The sequence below is a fragment of the Oncorhynchus kisutch genome, linkage group LG15 (genome assembly GCF_002021735.2).
Source record: "Oncorhynchus kisutch isolate 150728-3 linkage group LG15, Okis_V2, whole genome shotgun sequence".
NCBI classification, from domain to species: domain Eukaryota; kingdom Metazoa; phylum Chordata; class Actinopteri; order Salmoniformes; family Salmonidae; genus Oncorhynchus; species Oncorhynchus kisutch.
Window position 1 is genome coordinate 22,726,548 of NC_034188.2, and position 16,089 is coordinate 22,742,636.

General features: G+C 43.5%; 1 protein-coding gene across 5 annotated transcripts in view; it reads left to right on the forward strand.

The window, feature by feature from the left end:
- The window catches only part of LOC109905042 (mitogen-activated protein kinase kinase kinase kinase 4), a 110,642-nt gene that overhangs the window by 8,009 nt on the left and 86,544 nt on the right, over positions 1–16,089 (forward strand). For all 5 annotated transcript variants that reach the window (XM_031789842.1, XM_031789843.1, XM_031789844.1 and 2 more), the window contains exon 3: positions 13,870–13,926. In XM_031789842.1, coding sequence (XP_031645702.1) covers positions 13,870–13,926 — 57 coding nt within the window. The remainder of the gene's footprint in view (positions 1–13,869; positions 13,927–16,089) is intronic.

Sequence of the window (16,089 nt, forward strand, 5' to 3'; positions counted from 1 at the left end):
AGAAATGTCTGCAATATTTTATTTCAGCTCATTAAACATGGGACCAATCACTTTACATGTTGTGTTTAGACTTTTGTTCAGTGTATAAGAAATCTAAGATGTGTCAAATAAATTATATCCAGCTCAGGGCTTCAGTTATGCATTTGGTTTGTTAACTTGCTAGCTAAGTTGCTGGATGTCAAGATCAAGCTTCTTGGTTACATCAGAGATATTCAATCCCCTCCTGGATCAAGATCCCTGTTGCCTAAATTGTTTTGTGCATATATAAAAATGTATGTGTATATATATATTTATTTTAAGAATGTGAAATGTCAGAATAATAGGAGGAGAGAATCATTTATTCGTGACTAGGGTGTGTTCTCGTCTTGAATTTCTATGTTGGTGTGATTCCCAATGGTTCCCAATTGGAGGCAGCTGACGATCGTTGCCTCTAACTGGTGATCATATTTAGTGTGGTCCTTTTCCCACATGCGTTTGTGGGATATTGTTTCGTTTTGGTTTAGGGCTATGTGCGCTACAAACTGCACGTTAGTTTATTCTTTGTTGTTTTTGAAGGTTCACTTTAATGAATATGTGGAACTCTACTCACGCTGCGCCTCGGTCCGCTCATTATGTATTCGACGAACGTGACAGAATATCCCACCACTACAGGACCAAGCAGCGTACCATTTAGGTAAAGGAGAGCTGGACATGGGAGGAAATAATCAGTGGATGCGAGACCCTTCCTTGGCGGGAGTAGCCACGGAGAATGGGAGGACAGCGAAGACACCGGAGTCCGCGGCCACAGAAACAGAAAGATTCTTTGGGGGGGGGGCACAAGGGGCTGTCGGTCAAGCCGAGGAGAGAGCCAGAGACCGTTGGGGAGTTGATGGAGCTGTTGGAGGAGGGAGTATTCTGCAGCGCACACGCCCTGAAGAGCGTGTCATCGGTCCGGTGAAACATGTGCCGGCTCCACGCATCAGGCCTTCAGTGCGCCTCCTCAGCCCGGAGCGTCCTGTGCCGGCTCCACACACTCGCCCTGAAGAGTGTGTCATCAGTCCGATGCGACCTGTGCCGATGCCCAGTCCAGGCACGGTGTCCAGTCCCACTCCATGACAGGAACCTTCCTCTGCGCCGGTGCCCAGTCCAGGCATGGTGTCCAGTCCTGCTCCATGGCCGGATCCGTGGGTTGAGAGGGTGCTATGTCCCGCACCGGAGACCCACCCTAACCATTCAGATTGAGGTTTTGCAGTCGGAGTCCGCACCTTTGGGGGAGGGGGGGGGGTACTGTCACGCCCTGACCATAGAGAGGCCTTGGGGTTCTCTATGGTGCAATAGGTCAGAGCATGACTAGGGAGTCTTCTAGTCTTGAATTTCTATGTTGGTGTGAGTATGGTTCCCAATTGGAGGCAGCTGATGATCGTTGCCTCTAATTGGGAATTCTATTTAGTGTGGTCCTTTTCCCACCTGCGTTTGTGTGTCACGCCCTGACCATAGAGAGGCCTTGGGGTTCTCTATGGTGCAATAGGTCAGAGCATGACTAGGGAGTGTTCTAGTCTTGAATTTCTATGTTGGTGTGAGAATGGTTCCCAATTGGAGGCAGTTGCCTCTAATTGCCTCTAATTGGGGATTCTATTTAGTGTGGTCCTTTTCCCACCTGCGTTTGTGTGATATTGTTTCGTTTTTGTTTAGGGCTATGTGCACTACGAACTGCACATTAGTTTATTCTTTGTTGTTTTTGAAGGTTCACTTTAATAAATATGTGGAACTCTACTCACGCTGCGCCTTGGTCCGCTCATTATGTAATCAACGAACGTGACATTATTTCAGCTTTTATTTTTTTCATCACATTCCCAGTGGGTCAGAAGTTTACATACACTCAATTAGTATTTGGTAGCATTGCCTTCAAATGATTTAACTTGGGTCAAACGTTTCGGGTAGCCTTCCACACGCTTCTCACAATAGGTTGGGTGAATTTTGGCCCTTTCCTACTATTGTTTGTACTGATGAACGTGGTACCTTCAGGCGTTTGGAAATTGCTCCCAAGGATGAACCAGACTTGTGGAGGTCTAAAAATAATTCTGAGGTCTTGGCTGATTTCTTTTGATTTTCCCATAATGTCAAGCAAAGAGGCCCTGAGTTTGAAGGTAGGCCTTGAAATATATCCACAGGTACACCTCCAATTGACTCAAATTATGTAAATTAGCCTATCAGAATCTTCTAAAGCCATGACATCATTTTTTAGAATTTTCCAAGCTGTTTAAAGGCACAGTCAACTTAGTGTATGTTAACTTCTGACCCACTGGAGTTGTGATACAGTGAAATAATCTGTCTGTAAACAATTGTTGGAAATATTACTTGTGTCATGCACAAAGTAGATGTCCTAACCCACTTGCCAAACCTATAGTTTGTTAAAAAGAAATGTATGGAGTGGTTGAAAAACTAGTTTTAATGACTCCAACCTAAGCATATGTAAACTTCCAACTTCAACTGTATATATATATATATTTTTTATAGCACCCCTTGTGTGCACTTCCAGTAATATCGCATTCCCCAGTATTGTACAGAAATGGTATGATGGTATGAAAATCTGGATACTGCCCAGCCCTAGTAGTGGGTAATAACCCCTAGACCCTGCCCTCAGTGGGAGGTGTGGAGAGGGCAGCCGGTCCCTCGCTGAGCTATTTCTGTCCAAAAGGGTATTTCCTCATTATTCCCTAACCATACTGTGAAGCCCCTCCCTCCCCCTATCACATTGTATCTAATGACAGGCAGAAAAACATGAAGTAGTGAATGAGAAAAAGCAGATTTCCGTCAGAAGAAAGGCAGTGGCACTTCTATCAACACTACTAAGGTGTGGATAAGAAGTGTATTGTGATGAGAGGTTCATTGCATGAGATTAGATCATTTGGGCCTTCCCCAAAATGTTGCCACAAATGTGCTGTTGTGTTAAGATTTCCCTTCACTGGAACTAAGGGGCCTAGCCCCAAAAAAGGCCCCAGACCATTATTCCTCCTCCACCAAATGTTATAGTTGGCACTATGCATTGGGGCTGGTAGTGTTCTCCTGGCATCCTCCTAACCCAGATTAGTCCGACAGACTACCAGATGGTGAAGAGTGAAATCATCACTCCAGAGAACACGTTTCCACTGCTCCAGAGTCCAATGGCGCCAAGCTTTACACCACTCCAGCCGACACTTCGCATTGAGCATGGTGATCTTAGGCTTGTGTGCGCCTGCTTGGACATGGAAACCCATTTTATGAAGCTCCCAACGAACAGTTATTGTGCTGACGTTGCTTCTAGAGGCAGTTTGGAAGTGTTGCAACCGAGGACAGATGATTTTTCACGGACTATGCGCTTCAGCACTCTGTGATCCCATTCTCTGAGCTTGTGTGGCCTACCACTTCAGAGCTGAGCTGTTGTTGCTCCTAGATGTTTCCGCTTCATAATAACAGCTCTTACAGTTGCCATCTTGCATGATGCAAGATGCCACAGACAGAGATTGTCGCCTCGCTTCACATCCTTAGGAAACGATGCAGTAATTAGTTTTTTATATATGATTTCTTACATTGTTAGCCCAGAAAATCTTAAGTGTTATTACATACAGACGGGAAGAACTATTGGATATAAGAGCGAAATCAATTTACCAACATTACGACCAGGAATACCACTTCCCCGAAGTGGATCCTTTGTTCGGACCTCCACCCTGGACATTGGATCTAATCCCAGAGGCCGACCCAAAACAACGTCGTCGCCACAGGAGAGGCTGACGGAGTGGCCTCCTGGTCAGACTTAGAAGGTGAGCACACTATCCACCGCTTCCGAGCATATTTCTCGCCAATATACAGTCTCTAGACGAAAAGGTGGACGAAATTAGGGCATCAGAGATTGTAACATTCTCTGTTTCACGGAAACATGGCTCTCCCCCATCAGATACCTTGACGGCCCTGAAAGAACTACACTGGACTATGTAAACTGGAAACCATATATCCTGAGGCTGCATTTATTGTAGCTGAGGACTTTAACAAAGCTAATTTGAGAACAAGGCTACCTATATTCTACCAGCACATTGATTGTTGTACCCGCTCGAGCAAAACACTGGACTTCTGCTATTCTAACTTCTGCGATGCATACACGAAGATTGCTTCAATCACGTGGACTGGGATATGTTCCGGGTAACCTCAGACAATAACATCGACGTATACGCTGACTCTGTGAGTGAGTTTATTAGGATGTGCATTGGAGATGTTGTACCCACTGTGACTATTAAAACCTTCCCTAATCAGAAACCGTGGATTGATGGCAGCATTCGCGTAAAACTGAAAGTGCGAACCACTGCATTTAATCATGGCAAGGCGACTGGAAACATGACCAAATACAAACAGTGTAGGTATTCCCTCCGCAAGGCAATCAAACAAGCAAAGTGTCAGTATAGAGACAAAGTAGAGTCGCAATTCAACGGCTCAAACACGAGACGTATGTGGCAGGGTCTACAGACAATCACGGATTACAAAAAGAAAACCATCGCATCGCAGATGTCTTACTCCCAGACAAATTAAACAACTTCTTTGCACGCTTTGAGGACAATAGACAATAGAGTGCCACCGAAATGGCCCGCTACCAAAGACTGTGGGCTCTCCTTCTCCATGGCCGACGTGAGTAATACATATAAAGGTGTTAACCCTCGCAGGGCTGCCGGGCCAGACGGCATCCCTAGCCGCGTCCTCAGAGCATGCGCAGACCAGCTGGCTGGTGTGTTTACGGACATATTCAATCAATCCCTATCTCAGTCTGCTGTCCCCACATGCTTCAAGTTGGCCACCATTGTTCCTGTTCCCAAGAAAGCTAAGGTACCTGAACTAAATGACTATCGCCCCCGTAGCACTCACTTCTGTCATCATGAAGTGCTTTGAGAGTCTAGTCAAGGATCATATCACCTCCACCCTACCTGATACCCTAGACCCACTCCAATTTGCTTACCGCCCCAATAGGTCCACAGACGATGCAATCGCCATCACACTGCACACTGCCCAATCCCATTTGGACAAGAGGAATATCTATGGAACAGCTTAGCATTTAACACCATAGTACCCTCCAAACTCATCATTAAGCTTGAGACCCTGGGTCTCGACCCCGCCCTGTGCAACTGGGTCCTGGACTTTCTGATGGGCCGCCCCTAGGTGCTGAAGGTAGGAAACAACATCTCCACCCGGCTTATCCTCAACACTGGGGCCCCACAAGGGTGCATTCTCAGCCCTCTCCTATACTCCCTTTTCACCAATGTCTGTGTGGCCATGCACGCCAACTCCAACTCAATAATCAAGTTTGCAGATGACACTACAGTGGTAGGCTTGATTACCAACAACGATGAGACAGCCTACAGGGAGGAGGTGAGGGCCCTCAGAGTATGGTGTCAGGAAAATAACCTCTCATTCAACGTCAACAAAACAAAGGAAATGATCGTGAACTCACATTAACATCTGCTAACCATGTGTATGTGACCAATAAAATTTGATTTGACCGGGGCAGCTCCAGCAGGGCAGAAATTTGACGAATTGACTTGTTGGAAAGGTGGCATCCTATGACAGTGCCACGTTGAAATTCATTGAGTTCTTCAGTAAGGCCATTCTAATGCCAATGTCTGTCTGTGGAGATTGCATGGCTGTGTGCTCGATTTTACACATCTGTCAGAAATGGGTGTGGCTCCACTAATTTGAAGGGGTGTCACATACTTTTGTATATATAGTGTAGCTTTAAAACTGTAATATTTTCTCATGTGTAGAATTGCAGGAAATTAGTTTTAAAGAAGGACTATGCAGAAGTTGCTCTACCATTTTCCTGGTTATAGTTTGCCTAATTTCAGTTTATGTGACAAAATAAGGTGTCATTGTGTAGAGAATCATTGTATCATCTAAACCGCTGTTTGAAGCTGGTGTACAAAACCGAAAGGAAGACTCAAAAACGTAACTTCAGAATGGGAAGCATAGAAATAGCACACATAGAACAGATCTACCGATTCCTAAACTTGCTTTCAACGGAATTAAAAATCTATAACTCACATTTCTATGTGAATTTGGTCATGTCTCCCATAAAGTTACATATTGTAGCTTTAAAACATAAAATCTTTGTATCTGTGGCCAAGAGAATGGCCTCTAAAATTGTAGGTTGGAGAGCACGCCATTGGCCACACCCACTACCACTACCCCAACCCCATACACTACCTTTTCCACCACTGCTGAAAAAAATCCCCGGGGAAACTCTGACTTGAGTGTCTCTTTATTAGAATGGAGAATGTGATTTTGCAATGCCTCCCACCCAAAAATTGAATGTGTTTCAGAGAGAGCAGGCTCACTGTGTGCTGTGTGAAATGCTGAAGAGGTTGTAGGGGTTTGAGCCTCGGGCTGATTAGTGGACAGTTTGCTCTTTTCTCTCTCCTCTCCTTTGATCAGCAGGAGGAATGTGCTCTCATCTCTCTCACGCAGTCTCTTTATGGCCTGCTTTGGATCATGTGCACATGCTTGCACTTATTATCTGTCAAATAATAATGACTTTGGGGAATTCATTTTTACAACATATTTACAACATTAATAAGTACATGTATTGTTTTTGAACATGTTAGTCTGACATGTTATTCAAAGGATTTGCTGGCACACTAAAATAAGCATTTTGAAATGGGAAATCAAATGATCTGCTACTTCTGCAGTGATTCCGTGAGAGTGAGACCTATAACTATTGTCCAACTGTATGTTATGCATGTTCAAGGTCTCAATGTCTCATATCTCACTAACACTAGGAATTATTCCCCTACAGATGTAGGATCTTAATTTGAGCCAGTTTGCAAGCAAGAAAATAATCCTGCATAAACAGGAAATGTAAAATATTATGGGGATTAATATGAATGGACATTTTTGTAGTGGCTGATACATTTTTTCATTAGGGCAAATCAAGTCAAGAATTTTCCAAGTGGAAATTACAAACTTTAAGAAGACTTAAAAACTCAAATACACTACAAGTGTACATACACTTCCTGCGGTGCAGTAAAATTCTCAGCAACAAAAAAGTGATCAAATTAAGATCCTACATCTGTATATTGTAGAAATATATATATATTCTACCTTGCATTGCTTGCCCACAACTGGTGAATTGTCTGGCCACCAAAAGCATTTCCCCCTGTTTATTAACTAACTTCAATTGTGTTTCCCTTTGAAAATAGCCTGTGGCAATGGAACATAGCCAGCCTAAACGTTTAAGAATAATTTTGGTCAAAGCAAGAATGTGCCACAATGCCTCGTGACTAATATATTTTTAACAGAAGAAATAGACATTTGTAATTTTGTAAAACATTTGTTAAAAATATGATTTGCCCAGAACTCTATTGTTTGTATATGGTCATTGGCCCAACAGTTTTCAGCCCATTGTTATTGTAAAAGAGAATCAGATTTTAATCCAATTCGATTAGATGAGGTCTTGTTATTTTCCATGTGTGCTTGCTCTCTCACTCTGCTGTTCTGGCACAGGAAGCTGTGGCCATTTTAACTCCTGCCTGTGCTCGTGGGGAACCCTGGCCCACATCCTGATTGAACCTGGTGCTGAGTGTCTACTTCAGAGTTCTGTTCACATGGTGTGGCCTGCTGCTGTCTGCCCAACCGCCAAACACTCTAGTCTCTACTCATATTGATGTCCTACATTACAGTACCATTCAAACGTTAGGATACACCTACTCAATCAAGGGTTTTTCTTTCATTTGATTATTTTCTACATTGTAGAATAATAGTGAAGACATCCAAACTATGAAATCAAATCAAACTTTATTTGTCACATCCGCCTGTGAAATGCTTACTTACAAGCCCTTAAAACCAACAGTGCAGTTCAAGAAAGAGTTAAGAAAATATTTACCAAATAAAATATAGTCAAAAATTATTAAAAAGTAACACAATAAAATAACAATAACGAGGCTATATACAGGGGGTACTTGTACGGAGTCAATGTGCGGGGGTACAGGTTAGTCGATGGTAATTTGTACATGTAGGTAGGGGTGAAGTGACTATGCATAGATAATAAACAGCTGGTAGTAACAGTGTAAAAAAATAAATGGGGGGGGGGGGGGAGTGTCAATGTAAATAGTCAGAGTGGCCATTTGATTATTTGTTCAGCAGCCTCATGGCTTTGGGGTAGAAGCTTATGGAGCCTTTTGGTCCTAGACTTGGTGCTCCGGTACCGCTTGCCGTGCGGTAGCAGAAAGAACAGTCTATGACTTGAGTCTTTGACAATTTTTGGGTCTTTCCTCTGACACCGCCTGGTATATAGGTCCTGGATGGCAGGAAGTTTGGCTCCAGCGATGTACTGGGCATACGCACTACTCGCTGTAGCGCGGAAAAGGTGTTGTCGTGGCCTCTTTACGGCTGTCTTGGTGTGTTTGGACCATGATAGTTTATTGGTGATGTGGACACCAAGGAACTTGGAACTCTCGACCCGCTCTACTACAGCTCTGTCGATGTTAATGGGGGCATATTCGGCTCTCCTTTTCCTGAAGTCCACGATCAACTCCTTTGTCCTGCTCACATTGAGGGAGAGGTTGTTGTCCTGGCACCACACTGCCTGGTCTCTGACCTGTCTCATCATTGTCGGTGATCAGGCCTACCACTGTTGTGTCGTCAGCAAACTTAATGATGGTGTTGGAGTCGTGTCTTGCCATGCAGTTGTGGGCGAACAGGGAGTACAGGAGGGGACTAAGCACACACCGCTGAGGGGCTCCAGTGTTGAGGATCAGCGTGGCAGACGTGTTGTTGCCTACCCTTACCACCTGGGGGTGGCCCGTCAGGAAGTCCAGGATACAGTTGCAGAGGGAGGTGTTTAGTCCCAAGGTCCTTAGCTTAGGGATGAGCTTTGTGGGCACTCTGGTGTTGAAAGCTGAGTTGTAGTCAATGAACAGCATTCTCACATAGGTGTTCCTTTTGTCCAGGTGGGAAAGGGCAGTGTGTTAATTGTATATGTAATCGCATATGGAATCAAATAACACATGGAATTATGTAGTACCGAAAAAAACTGTTACGGATCCAAATATACCATTTGCCTTGATGACAGCTTTGCACACTCTTGGTATTCTCTCAACCAGCTTCATGAGGAATGCTTTTCCAACAGTCTTGAAGGAGTTCCCACATATGCTGAGCACTTGTTGGCTGCTTTTCCTTCACTCTACGGTCCAACCCAAACCATCTCAATTGGATTAAAGGTCAGGGGATTGTGCAGGCCAGGTTATTTGATGCAGCACAAACATAATGCTGTGGTAGCCATGCTGTTTAAGTGTGCCTTGAATTCTACATAAATCACAGACAGTATCACCAGCAAAGCATCCCCACACCATCACACCTCTTCCTCCATGTTTCATGGTGGGAACCACACATGCTGAGATCATCCATTCTCCTACTCTGCATCTCACAGAGACACAGTGGTTAGAACCAGAAATCTCAAATTTAGACTCATCAGACCAGGACATATTTCCACCGGTCTAATGTCTATTGCTCGTGTTTCTTGGCCCAAGCAAGTCTCTTCTTCTTATTGGTGTCCTTTAGTAGTGGCTTCTTTGCAGCAATACACTGTCTGTGATTAACGCAGTCTCCTCTGAACAATTGATGTTGAGATGTGTCTGTTACTTGAACTCTGTGGAGCATTTATTTGTGCTGCAATATGAGGTGCAGTTAACTCTAATGATCTTACCCTCTGGGTCTTCCCTTCCTGTGGCAGTCCTCATGAGAGCCAGTTTCATCAAAGCGCTTGATGGTTTTTGCTACTGCACTTGAAGAAACATACAAAGTTTAAATTTTCTGCATTGACTGACCATCATATCTTAAAGTAATAATGGACTGTCGTTGCTCTTTGCTTATTTGAGCTGTTCTTGCCATAATATGGACTTGGTCTTTTACCAAATAGGGCTATCTTCTGTATACCACCCCTACCTTGTCACAACACAACTATTTGGCTCAAACGCATTAAGAAGGAAAGAAATTCCACAAATGAACTTTTAACAAGGCACACCTGTTAATTGAAATGCATCCCAGGTGAAGGTGAGTAGGTGTGTCTAAACTTTTGACTGGTTCTGTACGTATAGATAACGTGGGCAGATAATAATAGGAAATAGCAATACACATGCTTATTCTCAAAGGCACTGCTTTTTGCTTGTTTTTTTATATATTATTGCAACATGTACAGTACACTCTTACAAAAAAAGATACTACCTAGAACATGAAAGGGTTATTGGGATGTCCCCATAGGAGAATCGTTTGAAGAACCTTTTTTAGTTCCAGATATACAGTATATCACAAAAGTGAGTACACCCCTCACATTTTTATAGATTTTTGAGTATATCTTTTCATGTGACAACATTGAAGAAATGACACTTTGCTACAATGTAAAGTAGTGAGTGTACAGCTTGTATAACAGTGTGAATTTGCTGTCCCCTCAAAATAACTCACACAGCCATTGTCTAAAACGCTGGCAACAAAAGTGAGTACACCCTTAAGTGAAAATGTCCAAATTGGGCCCAAAGTCTCAATATTTTTGTTGGCCACCATAATTTTCCAGCACTGCCTTAACCCTCTTGGGTATGGAGTTCACCAGAGCTTCATAGGTTGCCACTGGAGTCCTCTTCCACTCCTCCATGACGACATCACGGAGCTGGTGAAAGTTAGAGACCTTGCACTCCTCTACCTTCCGTTTGAGGATGCCCCACAGATGCTTAATAGGGTTTAGGTCTGGAGACATGCTTGGCCAGTCCATCACCTTTACCCTCAGCTTCTTTAGCAAGGCAGTGGTCATCTTGGAGGTGTGTTTGGGGTCGTTATCATGTTGAAATACTGCCCTGCGGCCCAGTCTCCGAAGGGAGGGGATCATGCTCTGCATGGTTCCCTCAATGAACTGTAGCTCCCCAGTGCCGGCAGCACTCATACAGCCCCAGACCATGACACTCCCACCACCATGCTTGACTGTAAACAAGACACACTTGTCTTTGTACTCCTCACCTGGTTGCCGCCACACACGCTTGACACCATCTGAACCAAATACGTTTATCTTGGTCTCATCAGACCACAGGACATGGTTCCAGTAATCCATGTCCTTAGTCTGCTTGTCTTCAGCAAACTGTTTGCGGGCTTTCTTGTGCATCATCTTTAGAAGAGGCTTCCTTCTGGGACGACAGCCATGCAGACCAATTTGATGCAGTGTACGGCGTATGGTCTGAGCACTGACAGGCTGACCTCCCACCCCTTCAACCTCTGCAGCAATGCTGGCAGCACTCATACGTCTATTTCCCAAGGACAACCTCTGGATATGACACTGAGCACTTGCACTCAACTTCATTGGTCGACCATGGCGAGGCCTGTTCTGAGTGGAACCTGTACAGTTAAACCGCTGTTTGGTCTTGGCCACCGTGCTGTAGCTCAGTTTCAGGGTCTTGGCAATCTTCTTATAGCCCAGGCCATCTTTATGTAGAGCACTTTTGTTGCCAGCTGTTTAGACATTAATGGCTGCGTGTTGAGTTATTTTGAGGCAACAGCAAATTTACACTGTTATACAAGCTGTACACTCACTACTTTACATTGTAGCAAAGTGTCATTTCTTCAGTGTTGTCACATGAAAAGATATACTCAAATATTTACAAAAATGTGAGGGGTGTACTCACTTTTGTGATATACTATACATGGAACCTAAAAGGGTTCTACCTGAAACCCAAAATTGTTCTTCTACCTGTAACCAAAAAAGGTTTTCCTGTGGGGACAGCTGAAGAACCCTTTTGGAACCCTTTTTTCTGGGTGTGTAGCAGTAATACTGTACCCAGTCTAGGGTTTTATTTCAAGCCAATCTGTGGATCGATATGTGAGTGAGTAAGGATCCCCCATTTCTGTGGATGTGCAAGACTGCGGTTACGTAGACTTGCATATTGTGTAACAGTGCAGCTGCACAATACTATGTGATTGATGCCTTTCCCCAAGCTTGCGTTTATGGAATGAGTGGGTGTCTTGTCAATTGCCATTGGGATATATTGGAGCAATCCTGGCAAGCTACCAATGGAGAAACTCTCTTTAGGTTATCCCTGATGCGTTCAGGATTTTCAAGGTTGAATTAGAACTCTGCTTAAGATGGGTAGCTTGTATCTAGATAATGGATAGCTAAATCTCCAATATCCTTATTATAGAGAATCTTGGGAATTAAAAGTGTTCTCTCTCCTCATGCATTTTCACTCATTCTCCATTTTTGTTAATAAGGTCAAATACACCAGACTTGTGAAAGCATAGTGGTGTTGTGGTGAAGTGAATAGTCCACACCTGGTATAGCTGTGTGAAATTGCCTTCCTGGATACAACTGAATGCATTGGTAGTCTTTGATCTCCTTGTGTACATGCAAAATGCTTAGACAGGTAATCCATAATGACAAAGTAAGATTTTTTTGGGGGGTGAATCCACTGAGGCAAAAGAGACACATATGCTTCTGCATTCTGTCCTCTTATTTTGTTAAAGGGATGTTGGTCACAGTTGTCCTGTCTCCAATAAACTGCTTGGTTGTTATAAATGTACATATCCATGAATGTGTGATTTTAACCTTTGCTGAGTGAATGTTTTTTTAAATAATGTATTGGTTTTTTTGTACAGCAGCATTGCCAGGCTGTAACATGGGAAACTAGCTACTAAGCTTGTTCTCAATTATCTCCATCTTCTACAAATGCGCTGTATTACAGATGAGCAGTCGTGTCACATTCTGTCGGTGAGCATAGTCACATATGAAAGGTCAGGATCATTCCTCTCTCCTGGAGGATAAATTATTCTAGCATCTAGAGCAAAACTGCGCTGTCATATACTGGATGATAAGAGCTCTCTTGTTTTGACTATAGTCTGTTGTCATGAGGAGAATACAAAACCACAGTCATTACATTCACTCCACTGCATAAGAAACTCAAATATATGGCACCTGTCAAAATGGCAAATTCATTCTCAAAATAACAGTAAAGTGCGACGGACTAACATGAATCTGCCTCAGCTCACTGCGCTGTGACGAGATGGCTGCAGTCAGGGAGAGTGTTACAGAAGCCTCTTATTGGTTCATGAGAGGCAGCTAAATGCATTGTATTGATTATGTAATTGTCCCATCTGATTGGCCCTCGCTGCACTCCTGATTTGGAAATAGGATATTAACTCATATGCATTTGATGGGTGGGTTCTGAGGTGGATAACAGAATATTTTCAAGCTACTCAATCTTTCCATATGTACATGATATTCTGCAGACGACAGTAAATTGTGTTGATGATATGAGCCATTTTTCAAATTAACAAACAATGGGGTTCAGTCTAGTGAGACGTACTGCCTCGGCTCAGCCCTTGTTCCATTTTCTCTGCAAACTTTTCACAAATAACAGTTGCTGTACCTACTTTTCTGCTCCTCAGGTTCCAACACGTTTAATATTTTTACGTAGCACTGCTCTTCTACCTCTCTTTCCCTCTTTTTCTGCTCAAATGGACGCAGCCACCATACTCAGTTGGAGAAATATATACATTTTCCTCTCTCTCAATTCACCTCAACTGACTGGTAGACATTGTCTTAGACACTAGACTTTCCGTTGTGGTTACTAGTGTGGTTGTTGCCCTGTAATGAATGAGTGTTTATCATAAAAAGTATTTTTCATAAAATTGAGGTATTTTCTCAACAATAAGCTTAACTACTGCATATTGTTTATGCAATTAGCCTAAATGACTATGCACTAAATACCTTATTTTACTTCTAGGGTCACAATACCAAATTTACTCAACTCTCTGATGGTCCTTGATTGTCTCAGCTATCAGTGGCGGCCGATGGCTATTCTGTCCCTAACTGTGCCCCTAACTGTCCTTGTGTCTCAATAGGGTCGACATGTGAAGACAGGACAGCTGGCTGCTATCAAGGTCATGGACGTGACAGAGGTAAGATGGCTACTTCCTGGTTCCTGTCTCCGTCCCTTCCTCCCTGCCCGTCAAAGCCACAGAGAAACGCTGTATGCAGGGAGGGCCACAGCCTTGTGACTGCCGCTATGCCGAGTCAAAGAGGCAAGGAGGGGCTGAGGAGGGGACCCCAAAGGTTTCATCACATCAAACTCAGATCAGAGTTTCCCTTCAAAGGATGTGTTTTATTTTAGAAATGCAAATGAGGCCCGGTTAACACAGCGCACCAAAGGTTATTATATCCTGAGCTGTCAATCAGGAGGTGAGAACACTGGGAGCCATGTTTGTTCAGGGAAAGTTCAATCATCTCATTCCCTCAGGGCAATAAAGCTACCTGGTGATGACACTACGTACTTGATTGAGTTGGCCCTCCTGGCCTGCAACGAGAACAAAGAAGAGCCTTATTACAATAGCACAAAGTGTACATGGCCAAAGATTTAATTACATCTTCTGAGGCACATTTTAAACTAAGATCCGAGTTTTGAGAGTTGAGGGAGGATAAACAGCATCAGACAGTCTCTGCAGTGCAATCTGAAATGATGTTTGTCCTAGAGTGACTTAAGTTCAACACACTGCATGATAACAAATTATTATTTCACTACTCACTCAATAGAGAATATAAGACACAGTTATAAATGTATATTCATCAATACATAACATTAAAACTGATATTAAGTTATTCAATATCTGTGTTTTAAAAAGATAAGCCTTGCATTGCTTGCTGATATTATATGTGTTGTATCATCCTAACACGTAAGGGATTTACATTTTTAAATTTTTTATTTAACTAGGCAAGTCAGTTAAGAACAAATTCTTATTTACAATGACGGACGAGGCCGGACCAATTGTGCGCCGACCTATGGTACTCCCAATCACGGCCAGTTGTGGTACAGACACATCCCTCCCTACATATCCAAAACCTCCCATCCCCATCCCTCACCCTCACTCCCCTTCCCTCGCTCCCCCTCCATTACCTCCCACTATTCAGGCTGCCTGGCCTCAGCCCAGACCCAGGCCCCAGTCGCGGCCCGGTCACTCGCCTCAAACCCTCCTGGGGATTGAGACATTGTCCTGTGCAGAGAGCGTCTGTGCCGTGTCCTTTCCTAGTAGGAATTTCCTCTCCTCTTGTTCCTGGTTTGATTAAAAGGGAAAGGAAGGTTCAGTTAAGATAAGTGGTTGTCTCCCTTTCCAGGATAGAGAGGTAGCATTCTTTAAGAGAGATTACTCAACTCTATGAGTGGTCAAATGCCTATGTTGAATGGAGCTGCTGTGTCTCTTGGGGTCAGGAGACAAGAGCAGGGAGGCCTTTTGTGAGGCGAGAATAGAGAGAGAGAAACTGCCTGGTTCCCCATTTAAACCTCTTCTGTTGTACTGCTACCGTTCAGGGAAAAGTTATAGAGAAGATAAATTCCCTCATTTTATTATATGGCAGTCTATTTCTGGTGTGTACGGGTTGTTAAGTCTGTGTATTGGTTGTTAAGTCTGTGTATTGGTACAGAAAACAACACATTTATAATCCTGTAATTATTTTTGTTATTGTTAAACAAACCAGACAAGCTATCAGCCCCTGTAAATCTGGAATGAACAAGTCAACAGTAAATGTTTTTAAAAAAGTCAAAGCAAATCTCTAATATTCTGTGGGGGTGTTGTGGTTTTCCTGGCAGGAAAGACAGTGTCATGTTGCAGTCCGTTGACTATACTACACTATGAAAAACCCTGGGAATGGAAATGCAATGCATACGTGTGTCATCATGCTTTTCCAAGGCTTCACACACAAAACAAATCCCGTCTAGGCCCCTAACACACACTACTGCTTCTTAAGGGGAAGCTGTCTTTTTCTATCTCCACACCAAAGACATGCTACGCTATATGAGTCCTCCCTTAGCCTTAGTGAGGGTCTGTCAGTGGAGCATATGGGAAGAAACAAATCAATTAACATATCCTTAGGGCCCCATGCAATGTAAACATGAATGCTAAAATGGACTCCAAACCCACACTCCATAATTGGTAGTGACTGAGCCAGTGATGACATCACCACTGCTGTTGATTGCCATGTGTGTTGGCAGGCCCTTGGGTCTAGCGAGGCTAACAGCACATCTCACCAGGATGGCGAGCCCAGCACAAATCTGCCAGCTCAGTTTAATT